Source organism: Lathamus discolor, unplaced genomic scaffold (assembly GCF_037157495.1).
Source record: "Lathamus discolor isolate bLatDis1 unplaced genomic scaffold, bLatDis1.hap1 Scaffold_103, whole genome shotgun sequence".
Lineage (NCBI taxonomy): Eukaryota > Metazoa > Chordata > Aves > Psittaciformes > Psittacidae > Lathamus > Lathamus discolor.
The window spans coordinates 132,093-147,540 of NW_027069115.1; the positions used below are offsets into that span (position 1 = coordinate 132,093).

The 15,448-nt window shown below is 52.7% G+C and overlaps 1 protein-coding gene across 1 annotated transcript; it reads right to left on the bottom strand.

Annotated features, from left to right (window-relative positions):
- Positions 1–725: 725 nt before the first annotated feature.
- Positions 726–9,814, bottom strand: LOC136006217 (uncharacterized). Its single transcript, XM_065664264.1, has 20 exons — positions 9,795–9,814; positions 9,262–9,313; positions 7,785–7,864; positions 7,538–7,663; positions 7,354–7,433; positions 7,156–7,276; positions 6,960–7,049; positions 5,671–5,775; positions 4,226–4,403; positions 3,552–3,625; positions 3,308–3,457; positions 3,008–3,162; positions 2,446–2,560; positions 2,257–2,367; positions 1,824–2,000; positions 1,554–1,709; positions 1,363–1,464; positions 1,123–1,225; positions 959–1,018; positions 726–885 (listed from the first exon to the last, which is right to left on the bottom strand). The coding sequence occupies exons 2-20, from the start codon at positions 9,278–9,280 to the stop codon at positions 737–739; spliced, it is 2,151 nt and encodes a 716-aa protein (XP_065520336.1). The 5' UTR covers positions 9,281–9,313; positions 9,795–9,814; the 3' UTR covers positions 726–736.
- Between the last annotated feature and the right edge of the window lie 5,634 nt (positions 9,815–15,448).

Genomic DNA, 15,448 nt, shown 5'->3' on the forward strand with positions numbered 1-15,448 from the left:
CCCCCCCCAATTGTGTATATTAATTTATACATCCCCATGCTCTTATTTAATGCCCTCCCCTCCCGTTTTGATGTTGATGGGAATAAAACTGCTGCCCACCCCCACCTCCCCATAGTGGTTTGTTCCACAAGGGAGGCGTAGAAAAGCGGGGTCGCGACCATTTTGAGGGGCTGGGGGGGTCCAAGCCATTTTGGGGTGCTGGAATCCCATTTTAGGGGGGTGTCTCCTATTTTGAGGCATTGGGTACCCCATTTTGGGTACTGGGGGGAGTGACCCCTCTGTTTCATGCCCGATGAGCCCGCCCACAGGAGGGGGTGGCAAATCCGGATGGAGCAGGCTCTGATTGGTTGTGCCTGCTTGGGAGGCGTGGCTTTATCCAGTGGGTAGTACCAAGAGGCGGATCAAGAGGGACCGCACCGGGGTACCCGGGTGCGCTCAATGGAAGCGAGGGGGGGATTGCGATGCTGATGCGTGACTTTTAGCGTAAGAATGGACCAAATTCCTTTGGAAGCACCGTTTCCTTCCACAGTGGCACCCCCTTTGCTGATCCATGGAAGCAGGGAAGCCTGGAAGGAATCACTGCATCTTCATTGCGGGATAACAGGGAATCAGGTTTGGTTGCCGTACTGCCTGGATGCTATTGATGGAGATGGAGAGCAGGGAATGGGGCGGTGGAGGAGCTGCCCTTCGGTCTCCGGAGCTCCTTGGTCCGGGTTTGTCTCTGCCATCCTTTTCCCTAAGGAAAACTGCGCCATTCCCAGCAGCAGAGTGCCTGCAGGCAGCGTCCCAGGCTCCGCCGCTCCGGTGCACTCCTGAGGATGAGCACAGTCTGTGCCGCCAGGGAACGAAGGCCGGGATCGCCCTCATGCAGCAGCGGTTCCAGGGCTGTGATCCAAAGAGACCGGGATGAGCTCCCCCATAGCCTCCAGCATCCCCCCAGCCCCTGCTCCCTCCTCACCTCTGCAGATCTCCCCCAGCTTCCTTGGGCTTTTCCCTTTTAGGGGCCGTGCAGCCAGTCCTGGGCACAGGGATCCATTGGGATTCATCAGCATCCATCGGGATCCATCAGCATCCATCAGGGATGCAGCAGTGGGGACCGGGATGGGGACCGCAGGGGCTCACCAATGAACCTGATGGCTGCCTCTTGCAGGGGGACCTGAGCATCCTCCAGGTACTGCAGGCTCTGGTACAGGTATCCCTGAATCCTCTTCCTGCTCCGCTCCACCTGCAGAGGGAATGGGATGCTACGGAACCCCCCATTGGCTGGAGCGCTCCCAGCGCTCCCTTTCCCATCCCAATGTGTGATGGGCAGAGCGGTCCAAGGGGTTCCAGTGGGAATAGGGAGGGATGCATGGCCCATACCAAGCACTCTGCAACCCTCCACATCTGCCTTCTCTCCAATAGGCGCTGGAGCTCTTCCCACCCCAGAAGCGTTGCCGCAGCAAGGAGAGCTTCCCGGGAAGCCTGCACAGGATGGGATGGGAGATGGCACCTTGGGGATGATCCCACCCTCAGGAATGTGGGATACGGGGCTGGCGGTTGCGGGTCCATACCTCGGCCACGCTGTGGCTTTGGTCGCTCATGCGGAAGAAGAGCGGGAGCAGCAGATCCCAGGTTTTGCTCCGCACCCTCCACCTATCGCAGCCAAGCACCAGCTCCAGGAGGAATCGGAACAGGCGGATGGAGAGCTCCCGGAGCTGGCTGCATCCCTGGAGACAAGGAGGAAAAGGAGGGATGTGGGTCAGATCCTGATGGGATGCAAAGCCCTGGAGCCATCCCCATGTGAGCTCCAAATCACTGCATGGGGCCCACGCAGCTCTTACTCCATCAAAGAGTGGCCGGAGGTCCCGCACCAGCCCCACGGCAATGGAGCTGGCCTCTGCCCTTGGTAGGTGACCCATCACGTTCCATAGGATCATCAGGGCCTTTATCCTGAGCTCCTCACTGGCATCCCGGATACTGCCCATGATGTGGGGCAGGAGCCGCTGCAGTTTCCTTGCCTGCAGGAAGAGATTGGGTCTCCCTGTGGGGAAGCCTTGACCTAAGGCTGTGGTCACCAAGGTCATGGCCAAGATGGGTCCGTATGGCCATGCCCTGCCCCATGGTCAAGAGGGCTCCCCGTGACCCGTGGCCAAGAGGGCCCCCCATGGCCATGCCCTCCCCCATGCCCATGTCCTACCCCATAGCCAAGAGGGCTCTCCATGGCCATGCCCTGCCCCATGCCCATGTCCTGACCCATGCCCATGCCCCACTCACCAAGTCAGGATTCTCTGACAGCTTCGAGAGGCATTCCAGCAGCACGGACACTGTCGACAGGCTCTGCGGTTCCTCAGCGCCCTCAGCACCACCAGCACCGGAGGCCATGGTCTAAGGCAAACACAGGCATTGAGACCCCACCGAGCCTGCAGGGCTCATGGGAGGCCAGCAGGGCCCTTTGGGACTCACAACCAAGCTGTGGATGGAAGTGTCCCGGGTGTCCTGGAGCATCCTCAGCAGCTCCCGTAGGGCCTCCGAAGTCTTGGATACGGTCAGGACCATCTCCCACATGCCCACGTCAGTGCTGGAAGGCAGGGCGCTGAGTCAGCATGGTCCATGCATCTCATGGGATGCCCTATAGGGGTTAGCGGTGGTGCTCCCCATGGGGTCGGATGCAGGGACCCGCTCCTCAGGGATGTCAGAGCATCATGGAAAGGGCCTTAAGATCATCCAATTAAAACTCCAATGCCACACGTTGAGATGGAGGGACCCACTCCTTAGGGATGTCACAGCATCCTGGGAAGGGCCTTGAGATCATCCAGTACCAGCCCCAATGCCATGGGTCAGGATGGAGGGACCCGATCCTCAGCATCATGGACAGGACGTTAAGATCATCCAGTTCCAGCCCCAATGCCATGGGGTGGGATGCGGGGACCCGCTCCCCAGCATCATAGAAAGGGCCTTAAGATTGTCTGTTGCTGTGGGTCCTTGGGTCTGGTGGCCATAGGGACCAAGCCCTCAAGGCTGATACCTGTCTCTCAAGGGCACGTTGAGGACCATGCTGATCGTCAATGCCCTCGGGCGCTTGATAGCCATCAGGACGAGGAGCGCGTCCATCCTGCACCCCGTCGCTTCCCTGCTGCTATTCCGCAGGCATTCACGGATGCTCTTCACGACGCTTGGCATCTGGAAGCGGGAGCATGGGCGAGGATGGTGCTGGGACCACGTTCCCCATCCCTCTCTGCTGCTTTGGGTACCTAAGACCCCTCCTAGGTTTGGGATGGAGGAGGAAGCACCAAAGGGGATGGGAACGCAGCCATGGGGCACCCACCTCCGCCAGCCAGAAGTCGAGGTCGCTCATGACCAGCTCCAGGATGTCCTCTGCCACTCTCCTGTCAAAGATGCTCGAGTCCTTCATGGCCTCGATGACCACGCAGACGATGTCTGTCCTCTCCCGTGGATAAAGAGAGCCTGCAAACCTCTATGGGAGGAAGGTTGGGAGCATGGGAGCTGCGTTGTCCCTGCTTGGGGAAGCATCCCACCGTAGGGTCCAGCAATGGGGGGAGCTCCATTACCATGGTGAGGTCTTGGGGGCTGGTTTCTTCATCCCATCTGAGCTCTCCCAGTTTATGCTCTGGCTTTGGCCTTTCTGAAGAGCAAGGGAGACACAGGAGAGTCAATGGGATACAAGGGAGTCAATGGGATACAGGGGAGTCAATGGGATACAGGAGAGTCAATGGGATACGGAAGAGTCAATGGGATACTGGAGAGTCAATGGGATACGGAAGAGTCAATGGGATACTGGAGAGTCAATGGGACACAGGAGAGTCAATGGGATACGGGAGAGTCAGTGGGATACTGGAGAATCAATGGGACATAGGAGTCGATGGGATACGGGAGCATCAATGGGATATGGGAGAGTCAATGGGACACAGGAAAGTCAATGGGACATGGGAGAGTCAATGGGACATGGGAGAGTCAATGGGATATGGGAGAGTCAATGGGACACGGGAGAGTCAATGGGATATGGGAGAGTCAGTGGGACACGGGAGAGTCAATGGGATACAGGAGAGTCAATGGGACACAATAAAGTCAATGGGATACAGGAGCATCGATGGGATACCGGAGAGTCAATGGGACACAAGAGAGTCAGTGTGATACAGGAGAGTCAATTGGACACAGGGGAGCCAAAGGGATACAGGAGAGTCAACAGGAGCAGTTGGGGGCAGCCCATCACGGCTTCCGGTACCTTCCTGCCGCAGGAGGTACTGATGGAGGCCGCAAAGAGCATCCAGGGCCAGGGAGCTTGTCCCGTCCTTGGCAAAGCAGAAGAGGAGGAGGTAGCCCAGGAGCTGGCCCAGGAGCGGGGCCGGGAGCTCCTCTGGGGGGATGGGGCTGAAGGGGCTCCTACAGGTCGGGCGCAGGTTCTGGGGAGGGAGAAAGAACAGGAACAAAAGGTGAAGAACCCAAAGAACAAGGAGGAAAGAAAGGAGAAAGAAAAAGAGGAGGAGAAGGGGAAAGAGGAGGAGCAGGAAGAGAAGTAGGACGAGGAAAAGGAGAAGGTGAAGGAGAAAGAAGAGAAGGAGAAGGAGATGGAGGACAAGAAGGAGGAGGAAGAAGAGAAGGAGAAGGACAAGGACCAGAAGAAGAACCTGAAGGACAACAAAAGAAGAATGAAGAAGAAATGTGAAGAGAGAGAAGAGAAGGAGAAGGCGAAAGAAGAAGAAGGAAGGCGAAAGAAGAAGGAGCAGAAGAGCCTGAAGGAGAAAGAAAGAAGAAAGAAGAAGAAAGGAAAAGAAGAAGGGGAAGAAGAAAGGAGCAGGAGCAGAAGCAGGAGAAGGAGCAGGAGCAGGAGCAGAAGCAGGAGGAGGAGCAGGAGCAGGAGCAGGAGGAGGAGAAGGAGCAGGAGCAGAAGCAGGATGAGGAACAGGAGCAGGAGAAGGAGGAGGAGAAAAAGCAGGAGCAGGGGCAAGAGCAGGGGCAGGAGCAGGATCAGGGGCAGGAGGAGGAGCAGGAGAAAAAGCAGGAGCGGGAGCAGGAGCAGAGGCAGGGGCAAGAGCAAGAGGAAGAGGAAGAGGAGGAGCAGGAGCAGGAGCAGGGGTAGGGGCAAGAGCAAGAGGAAGAGCAGAAGCAGGAGGAGGAGCAGGAGAAGAAGGAGGAGGAGGAGCAGGAACAGGAGCAGGAGCAGGAGCAGGAGCAGGGACAGGGGCAGGGGCGGGAGCAGGGGCAGGGGCGGGAGCAGGAGTAGGAGCGGGAGGAGTAGCAGGAGCAGACCCAGGAGAAGGAGAAGGAGCAGGAGCAGGGGCAGGAGCAGGAAAAGGAGAAGGAGGAGGAGCAGGAAAAGGAGAAGGAGCAGGGGCAGAGGCAGGGGCAGAGGCAGAGGCAGGGGCAGGGGCAGAGGCAGGGGCAGGGGCAGGGGCAGAGGCAGGGGCAGAGACAGAGGCAGGGGCAGGGGCAGAGGCAGAGGCAGGGGCAGGGGCAGAGGCAAGAGGCAGGGGCAGGGGCAGAGGCAGAGGCAGGGGCAGGGGCAGGGGCAGGGGCAGAGGCAGGGGCAGAGGCAGGAAAAGGAGGAGAAGCAGGAGCAGAGGCAGGAGCAGGAGCAGGCAGACGCAGGCAGACGCAGGGTGCTCTGCAGGTCCCCGTCTCCCCATGCAGGAGTCGCTGCCTCCCTCCGCGGTCCTGCCGGGTCCTTACCCTCAGCGTGTGGTGGTGCTCCAGCAGCTGGGTCAGGGCCACGATCCTGCCCAGGGCCCTCTCCCTCACGACGGGGCTGGGGCAGCAGCTGAAGTGCAGCAGGAGCTGGGCAGGGGGGAGAAGCCGCGGGTGAGCCCCGGAGCTGCGGCAGGGGCTGGACCCTCCCTGCTTCCACTGCAGCTCCCGCTGAGCATCACCGCGGGGTGGGCAGGGATGGAGGCAGTGGCACGGGAAGGGGTGCAGGGGGTGAGGGCTTGGTCCCCTCACTGTGGGGGATGCCCCGGCCGCAGGGACCAAGGCACGGCCCCGCTTCTAGGGCTGGGCTGGGCTGGAGCTGGCCGGGAAAATCAGTGCCTCAGCGCTGCCCCTGCCCTGGGGCTGCAGGGGCTTTGGGTACTTTCCAACCCAACCCACTCTGTGCTCCTAGGACTGCAGGGTACGTGTAAACACATGTGAATAGGAATAGAGTCGTGGAGCTAAATAGGTATAGGGTAGGTCTAAATATCATTGAAACATAATTATAGATATATAAACATATATATAAACATAAATATAAGTATTAACATAAATATAAATACGAATATTAACACATATAAATAAATCTAGGGTTAGATACAGATATTGATAAGTAAAAATGAAAATACTAATATAAATATTAAACAATATAAATGTCTACCTATAAACATATATTAATATCACTATTAATATAGTAATACTAATATAGATTTAAATATTAATACTAATATTAGTCAATATTGCTATTATTAATCTTTCAGTATTATAGATATCTATATAGAAATAGATATAAATAGAAATTATATAGATATAGGTATAAATACATCTACTTAGATATAAATAGATATAAATATATCTAAATATATAAGTAGATACAAATATACACATACACATACACACATGTATACACATACATATACATACATACACACACACATATACATACATATATATACTTATATCTATAACAGACAAGTTCGTCCTCCAAAGACCTCTTTATGCACCAGTTCAGGGCAAGGGAACCAGTCCATGGGCCCCAGCAGCCTGGTCCCAGCCCATGATACCAGGAGGCAGCAAAGACCCCATTCCAGGCGGGCTCAGCCTCTTGATGTGGGGTCCCTGCCCTGAGCTCTACAGGCAGCAGCCGCTACCCCCTGCAGCCCCCATGCTCCAGGAGGGCCTTAGGTTACCCAGAGGAGGGGGGCCCCATGGCTCTGGGGGGGCCCCATGGGTGAGGAGCAGCCCCCATGAACCCCACTGCGCACAGGCCAGACCTGCAGGATGCTCTGCAGCTCCTCACCGCCCCTGGGGTCAGGAGAGTTGAGCACCAGACTCCAGAGCATGTTATCCATGGACTCCAGTGCCTGCAGGGACAGAACAGAGCCCTTTGGGTACCAAGAGAGCTTCAACCATGGGCATCCTGCAGCCCCAGCGCTCTAAAGGAAGCTGCTGGCTCCTGGAGCACCTTACCCGGACGTAGTAGTAGGTATCCAGGCCCCAAAACTCCTCTTTCGGAGGCAGGAAGAAGACGCTTTTGCAGCAGGTCTCTAAGAGGCGTCTCCCTTGTTCCGCAAGCCCTGACTCCACTGAGCTGCAAAGGAAGAAGGCTCCAGTTGGATGCTGGTGCTGGGAGCAGTGGGGTCCCCAGGAGGGATGTGCAGTAGGTACCTCAGTTCCGCTATCGCATCCATGGCAAGATGCCGCACCTCCGTGCGCAGCTGGTCCGTGGGCTGCTCTTGGAGCAGTGTCTGTAGAGCACAACGGGGATAAGGGACCTGGAAGTCCACCAATGCTGCCCTCACCGGGTGCTGGAGGCCTTTGCCTCATAGCATCCCCATGGGGGTCCCTTCACCTGAATGGTCTCTGCGAGGTGGTTCTTATGGCAGAAGACATCCAGGCCCTGCTGCAAGCAGCAGAACCTGGCGGTGCTCAGCAGGAAGCAAACGCTCTCAAGGAATCCAACCTTTTCATGCTCAGACTGGAAAACAGTGGGGATGGAGGCACAAACAGGGCATATGAGAGGGGACAGGGGTACCGGAGCGCTAGCGGTGAAGGCAGCACCCAACAGCACCCATCAGCGTCTCAATGGCCTTGCTCACCATGGCTGGGATGTTGACAAATGCCTCAATGCGCTCCACTTCATCCTGCTCCAGTGTGTACACGGGTAACCAGCTGTCATCTAATGGAGGAAGAGGGGAGGTTTGGAGAGCAGAGGAAGATCTGACCCCCGCCAGCATCCAAGGAATGTGGTGCTGGTCATAAAGTTATGGAATCATAGAATGGGTTGGGTTGGAAAGGACCCAGAGATCATCCATTGGGTTTTCCAACCCAACCCATTCTATGCCTCTATGATCCAATATCACCAAGGGTGCGTCCAACCTGTCCGTGGATGGAGCATCCACCCTGTGCCAGCGCCTCACCCCCTCCATAGGGCACAGCTTCCTTCTATCCAAGTGGAACTTCCCCTGTTCCAGTCTGAACCCATCTCCCCTTGTCCTGCTCCCAGACCAACGCTCACCAGTCCTCAATGGCACGACCAGGGATTCCTCACAGGACTCCAGTGAAGAGATGCTCCCCTCAGGAGCCTCATCCCTCTCCCAAGCCTGCCGGGGGGATCTGGGGGCTCCCTCCATTATCCCGCGGGATGCAGGAAAGGGATCAGGGTAGCGAAGGGGAAAGCTTGGAACAAACGCAACAGGGCTTGAGCTCAGAAGCAACCGAACGGCTCCTTCCTCCTGCTCTTTCCTGTCACTGTCTGCTCCCCTGACCAAAGCGCTCAAGTAGGGTGAGACAAATGAGGTCACAAAGGGCCCTGTTTTGACCCGTTGCCATGGTGACCCGGCTGGGTTCTAGACTGAAGCTGTGGGGAAACCTGCTGCAGGGCCATGAACTGGGGCTGTCACCCAAAGCAGCATCCCTGCACCCCAACATGCTGCGTGTGGGGACCCTTCCTTATGGGGCTCAATAAAGATGGGGTTTGGGGTCACTTAGGGGTACCAGCAGTGTTGGGAGGGATGGAGATGCCTGTGGTTGATTGTGTTTTGGGGTACCATGCAGTTTTGGGGTGGTTTAGGGCTACCACAGGGATTGGAAGTGTTGGAGATGCCTGGGGTTGGTTGGGTTTTGAGGTACCATGTAGTTTTGGAGTGGCTTAGGGCTACTGGGATGGATGGAAATGGCTGGGGCAGGGTGGGTTTCTGGGTACCAGACAGGTTATGGAATGCTTTAAGGGTACCAGGGCTATTCGGGGGAGTGGGAATGTTGGGAGTGATGCAGATGCTTGGGACTGAGGTGAACAAAGACCCTCACGTGAAGACACGGAAGCTGTGGGTCTGGGGGAGTGGCAGAGCTGCAGGGTGGGCATCAGGCCCCGTATGTCTGTGGTGGCCATAGAGGGTGTTGCACAAGCAGAGCTGCTGCAGGTGATGGAAGCCCCTTGAAGGAAGCTGCTGAGAGTCAGGCTGAGAACGTTGGGGCTGGAGAAGAGACCTCCGAGCAGCTTCCAGTGTGTGAAGAGGGGGTTACAAGGATGCTGGAGAGGGACTTTTCTTCAGTTGGTTCTGAAATGTTCATCACCTTGAAGAACCAGCCTCATCTTGCTCTCAACAGAAGAGGTCCCAATCTACAGCTAGCAATGAAGCGTGGTTTTGATTTACAGCTTACGATTCCCCCCTTTGAGCTTCACAGGGTGCACATAGATCCCATAAGCCTCATCTCCTCTTAGTTTCCCATCTGTAATGCTGAAACCCCATTATGAAGAGCGGCACTGAACTGCTGAAACCCTCGTAGGGTCCAAACACAAATCAATCTATTACAAACAGCTTCTTTAATCTTATCCAATTGAATAGTCAAGAGTCCCAGTCCAGTTCCTCACAGCAATCAGTCAACCCATGTGTCGTGGTTTAAACCAATCCACACAGGTCGTCCACTCACCACCCCACCCCCCCCCCGACCCTCCCCTCTCCCGGAGGGATGGGGAGGTGAATCAGGAGAATGTAACTCCCACGGGTTGAGATAAGAACAACCCAGTAACTAAGGTATAACACAAATCCCTGCTGCTACCGCCAATGATAATATTGATAAGAGAAAATAACAAGAGAATACGATACCACCGCCGAACGAGTTCGAGCGCCCCGAAGAGAGAGTGTGCCCTTCCGGGTAACTCCCAGTTACCTCCCTGGGCATGACGTGCTGTGGTATGGAATACCTCTTTGGCTAGTTTGGGTCAGGTGTCCTGTCTCTGCTTCCTCCCGGCCTCCCCTTGTCCCCAGCAGAGCATGAGACTCACAGAGTCCTTGGCCAGAATAAACATTACATAGCAACATTTAAAAACAGTCGGTGTTATCAGCTCTCTGCCCATGCTGGAAGTCAAAACACAGAGCTTGCACCAGTTACTAAGAAGGAGCAAAACGGCTCCTGGTAAACCCAGGGCACCCAGGACTATGGTTTTCCTGCATCTCTAAGGCTTTAGTGTGAGAAGTTTTCCTTGGAAAGTGATCGCAGTCTCTGTGTTTTGAGCAGGAGATGGGGAGTGGAACAGAGGCAGAGCTAGGACTTCATATCCTCCCAAGTTTTTTGTTACAGAGGAAAGAGACTAAATGGTGTAAGAAGACCTGTTCCACCCTCTGAGATTCTTCACAGCAGGTTTTGGAGAGGCCAGCTTCCTGAAGAGGAAAAACTAGGAGCAAAAGTTGTGTTGTGTGTTCCCCTCACTGCACCCCTTCTCTGCTCCCCTTCTCACTCCCAATTTGCCCTTCTGCCCTCTGAGGTCAGTACGAAGCAGTGGGCAGGTGGGTTTGGGAGCCTCAGACCCACAGTGTCCGTGCACTGTGTGGTGTGTAGCCAGACGTGCGTCTCTGTTATCATCCACTCCCATTCCTTCTTCTGCTTTGTTACACTCCCATTCCTTCTTTCTCTTTGTTAATCAAGACTTCCCTTTGGTTGTTTTTTACAATGTGATTTCCAGTTCCTATCCACAAATGTCCCTCCATCTCTACGATAGCTGGAGAATAGTACAGCTGCTGAGACTGCAATTTGGCATGTCCTGGCTACGTTGAGGAGTTTCTCATAAAAATACAGGCCAAAAGAGACATACCGCATCCTACTGGGAAAGCAGGAGTGTTTGTGGCAGTAGGCCAGGAGGCCCCTCTGAACAAGTCCCTCTGGTCCCTGAAAGTGGAGGTGTGGGATGCGCTCGTCGTGCCTTCCCTGCTGCCATTGTCAGGGCTTTCTGACGTCCGGAAAGTAAGCACTGTGAAAGGCTAACCCAGGACTATGGTTTTCCTGCGTCTCTAAGGCTTTAGTGTGAGAAGTTTTCCTGGGAAAGTGGTCGCAGTCTCTGTTTTGAGTCTTGTGCTTGGAGCAAGCATTCACAGCAGTCTCACTGAGGAGTAGTCATGAGCACTGTGAAGAAGCTGTTGAAGAGCGCTGACATTTCAGTCCAAAAGTTTACTCTGTGGATTTGAAGAAATCACAGCTAATGTTAGTGAAACCGGTTTTGGCAGGATGCGTGGTTTGTTACCAGTGCACCGTAGAACGGACCCTGGTGAAAACAGTTTGACCTTGTAAAATGTCAGGCAGTTGAGCTAATCCCAGTTGTCGTGGTTTAAACCCAACCACAAACCTCATCCACTCACTCTCCCCACTTCTTGCCCTCCCCCTGCTTCTGGAAGGAACTTGACTGTGCAGTGAAATTCCTGAAGCTGTCAAGTGTGAGGATCTGGGGTGCAAAGTCCTCAGGCTGTCCCTACTTTCCATCACAGGAGGTTTGTCAGGGTTAGGAGCAGATGCTATTATTATGGTTCTGTTTCCTGGCCAGCTGCTTTAAGGTTTCAGCCGTAAAGAGCTTTTGGTTGATTTTGGTGCCTCCTTCTGACCAGGCAGAAACAGGCAGCTTTCACAGTGTAGCATTTGCCCATAGTGATTTTGCCCGCAGTGCACACGCAGTGTGTTCAGTGCAAGCAGGGGAGCCCCAGAGTTTTTGCGGGGGTGTTTTACAGACCTCACTTCTCAGAGGCAGGGCTACAGATGCCTGTAACAGTGCCTGGGTTGTTTCAGCTTAAAAGCGTTCTGTGAAAACACCTTCTCAAAAGTTAGCAGTCTTTAGCTCACATACTTCTTTAGACCAAATGCGTCTGGTTTTGGAGATGTCTTGGCATGAAAGACCCAGGGTCTGCTTGGGATTTGTTTGGGTTTGTTTTTGTTTGTTTGTTTTGTGTGGGCAGTATCACCAATCACAATGGTAGAATTTAAATATCAATCCATGCTGTCAGGTTTTGAATGGTAGGATGTACAAGCACCCTTAATCATAACATTACTTAGGTCCACTTCCATAGGAACAAGACCATTTTGTTTCACTTCAGCATTCTGGAATGTGCCAGCCCCGTAGTGTTAATAAACCTACAGTGCCCTATAAGACAGGTGAGTGAAATACCGAGATTGCCTTTTAGTCATGGTGCTTAAGAAGTAGACATACGTTTGTTTGTTTTAAAAATTCATATCCTTCAAAATGCACTCGCAAGTGCATTGTGTCCCTTCCCAAATGCTGCAGTAAGCATTACTGAAGGCAATTCCATAAAAGAGGGCAGTTTTGCAGGTGGCCTTTTCTCTTGCTTTTTGATTGCGCTGACTTTCCTTACCCTTCTCTACCCCCGTGTCCCTTCTTTTCTTGCAGCTTTGTGTCTCAAAGTGCCCAGGCAGGTTTGTGACCTACACTGATGTTCAGGCTTCCTACAGATACAAACGCGATCAGTGGAATTACTTGAGGCAGTTCTGCAGACCTGGTTTTAGGGGTCCTCACAAGGTCTGCGTGTATCAGGAGGTGATGGAATACATGTGTTTTCATCAAGCAATGTGTAATACGCATGATTTTCCTGAGCTACAGCAAAGCTTTGAATTATTCTGATTTCACCATATAAGGAGTTGTCCCATACATATGTTTTCAGTGATTTGGTAGGGGATGAAGGTCTTGTATGCACATCAGATCCCCAACTCTTTCAGTGATTACTATTTGCTTAAAGAGAATCTGCAGCTACCCATGTGGTTGCGGTATTGTGGCAAGTATCCTTTAGTACTTAAGTGCTCCACAGCAGTCGAGTAGTGTCTCAAACCAGTTCTTAAGGCTCCTGTGTTATGTAGAGCTCCTCAGTAATTTAGCTAGGAAAAGAAGTCTGTCTTTCGTGGAACTGATTTTGGACTCAAATGTACTGTGTTATTTCTCCCATCTCTAAACCACCCTGCAATTCAGCTATGTTAGTTGTGTTAAATTCTTACTCTCTAAGAGAAAAGTAAGGGCGAGGCAAGGAGCAATCGCCCAGTCATTACTGCCTTATCTGCCAATGCAAAGTGAAGAGGTCTTTCTTTTTTGTCACTAGAAAAGTTAAGAATAGTCTTTTCCCAAATCACACTGAGAGGCTGGATTCTCACATCATGACTGTGTCTTGCAGGTCCACCAGTCAAGTTTGGGGAGGAGGCTACAGAGTCCAGTTTGGGGCATTTTCTCAGAGTGTGTGGGAAACAAAACCCACGTAGTTAATTCTGCTACGTATTCAGCGTTCCCGGTTTTCCTCTTTTTAGTCTGTTGGTCAAGCCCTACGTGATGACAATTGTCCTTCGATGATCATTCCAAGCAGGCCTTGTGAGTGGTTCTATTTCTTACACACACCTTAGCAGATTGTAAGCATTCCCGTGAAATCACAACCCCAGTCTGAAAAGTGTTCTGTGGCAAGATCGCAAGGTGCTGGCTCTTACCTGGCAGTGGCATCCATTCAGTTTTAAACAGTTTGAAAGTATAAAGATTTATCATAATTTTTTTCTGGAGAGCCATCCATGGACACTTGGAGTGTGATTGGGTCAAGCTGAGCTCTTTCTTGCTCTTGAATCATCACTGATAAGAAATGCTTTACAGCGCAAACTGTGCCTTCCAAAACCTGTGAGCACCCAACCCAGCCCAAGCTGTTGACATGAAGGAAATGCCACGACGGCAGAAAGGCTCATCTGGGCAGCTGTTGAATTTCTTGTGGTACTTGAGCCCAGTTACAGGGCACCTTGCTTTTCGGTGCTGCACATAGTGCTGCCTGTGCAGGGCGGCAGAGGAATTAAGGGGACAAAAAGCTGGTTTTGTCACTGTGGTCAGCAGGGGCTTTTGAGTAGACAAGCACAGGTCTCAGAGCTCAAGTGTATCTGTCACTGACCTAGAAGCTCATGCAAATGAGGAACTGCTGTTTATTTTGCCATGCTTTAAAATAGAGATCGTGTAAGGCAGGCACAGGCTGTCAAAAAGAGAAAATAATGGATGAAGCGATAAAGAATTAAAAATCTGCATGACGCAAAAGGCAGAAAATCATTTGCACAGAAGCTCTTACCCTCTTTTAGACTCCAGCCACAGGTGAAGATCAGAGACGAAGGAAAAGAGGCATGCAACTGATGCTACGTGGAGTAAATGGTCTGCACTAATTACACAACACGCTCGAATAGGAAATCCCAGTCGTCCAGGCATTCTGGAAGTCATCATGGAGTGGCCAGAGGGCAAAGATTTCGGAATGTCAGCAGAGGAGGAGGCGACGCGTGCTGAAGAGCCCCCACCATATAACAAACTGTCAGAAAGTGAAAAACAGTATGCCTTGTTTACTGATGGGTCCTGCCGTATTGTGGGAAAGCATCGGAGATGGAAGGCAGCCGTATGGAGTCCTCGGCGACAGGTTGCAGGAACTGCTGAAGGAGAGGGCGAATCGAGTCAGTTTGCCGAGGTGAAAGCCACCAGCTGGCCCTGAGCATCGCTGAACGAGAAAAGTGGCCAGTACTTTATCTCTGTACTGACTCATGGAGGGTTTGGGGTGGTTTTGTGTGTTTTGGGGTTTGTTTTGGGCTGTTTTGGGTCCACTTTGGTGCTGTTTTGGGCGTCTAACCCTGTATCCCATAGGAGAAGCAGGACAAGGTGGTTTTGGGGTGTTGTGGGGTGTTTCGGGGCTGTTTTGGTTCTCTGACCCTGTATCCTATAGGAGAAGCAGGACAAGGTGTTTTTGGGGTGTTTTGGGGCTTCTTTGGTGCACTGAAATTGTGTCCCATAGGAGAATCAGGTCAAGATTGTTTTGGGTTGGTTTTGGCATGGTTTTGGGGTGTTTGATTTTTTTTATGTAGTTTTTTGTGTGTTTAGGGTGTTTTGGAGCTCTGACCCTTTATCCCATAGGAGAAGCAGGACAAGGTGGATTTTTGTGGTGTTTCAGGATGTTTTGGGGTGGTTTGGGGTTTGTTTTGAGCTCTTTTGGGCTGTTTTGGGGCAGTTTTGGGGCTCTGACCCTTTATCCTATAGGAGAAGCAGGACAAGGTGGTTTTGCTATGGTTTAGGATGTTTTTGGTTTGTTTTGGGGTGTTTTGGGGTTTGTTTTGAGCTATTTTGGGCTGTTTTGGGGCACTTTTGAGGCTCTGACCCTGCATCCCATAGGGGAAGCAGAACAAGGTAGTTTGGAGGGTTTTTTGCTGTGTTTTGGGGTTTTTGGGTGTGTTTTTGGTCTGTTTTGAGCTGGTTTGGGGCTCTGAGCCTGTATCCCATAGGAGAAGCAGGACAAGGTAGTTTTGGTGTGTTTTAGGGTGGTTTTGGTGTGGTTTTGTCATGGTTTTGTGGTCTGACCCTGTATCCCATAGGAGAAGCAGGAAAAGGTGGTTTTTGGGTGGGTTTGGGGTGGGTTTGGGCTGTTTCAGTAATGTTTTGGGGCTCTGACTCTGTATGCCATAGCATAAGCAGGGGAATGTGATTTTGGGGTGG

Coding starts and splice junctions, on each gene's coding strand:
- LOC136006217 (XM_065664264.1), bottom strand. Junction 7,434..7,537: donor ACCTCGCAGAGACCATTCAG/GTGAAGGGACCC, acceptor TGTGCTCTACAG/ACACTGCTCCAAGAGCAGCC. Junction 3,163..3,307: donor TCGACTTCTGGCTGGCGGAG/GTGGGTGCCCCA, acceptor TCCCGCTTCCAG/ATGCCAAGCGTCGTGAAGAG.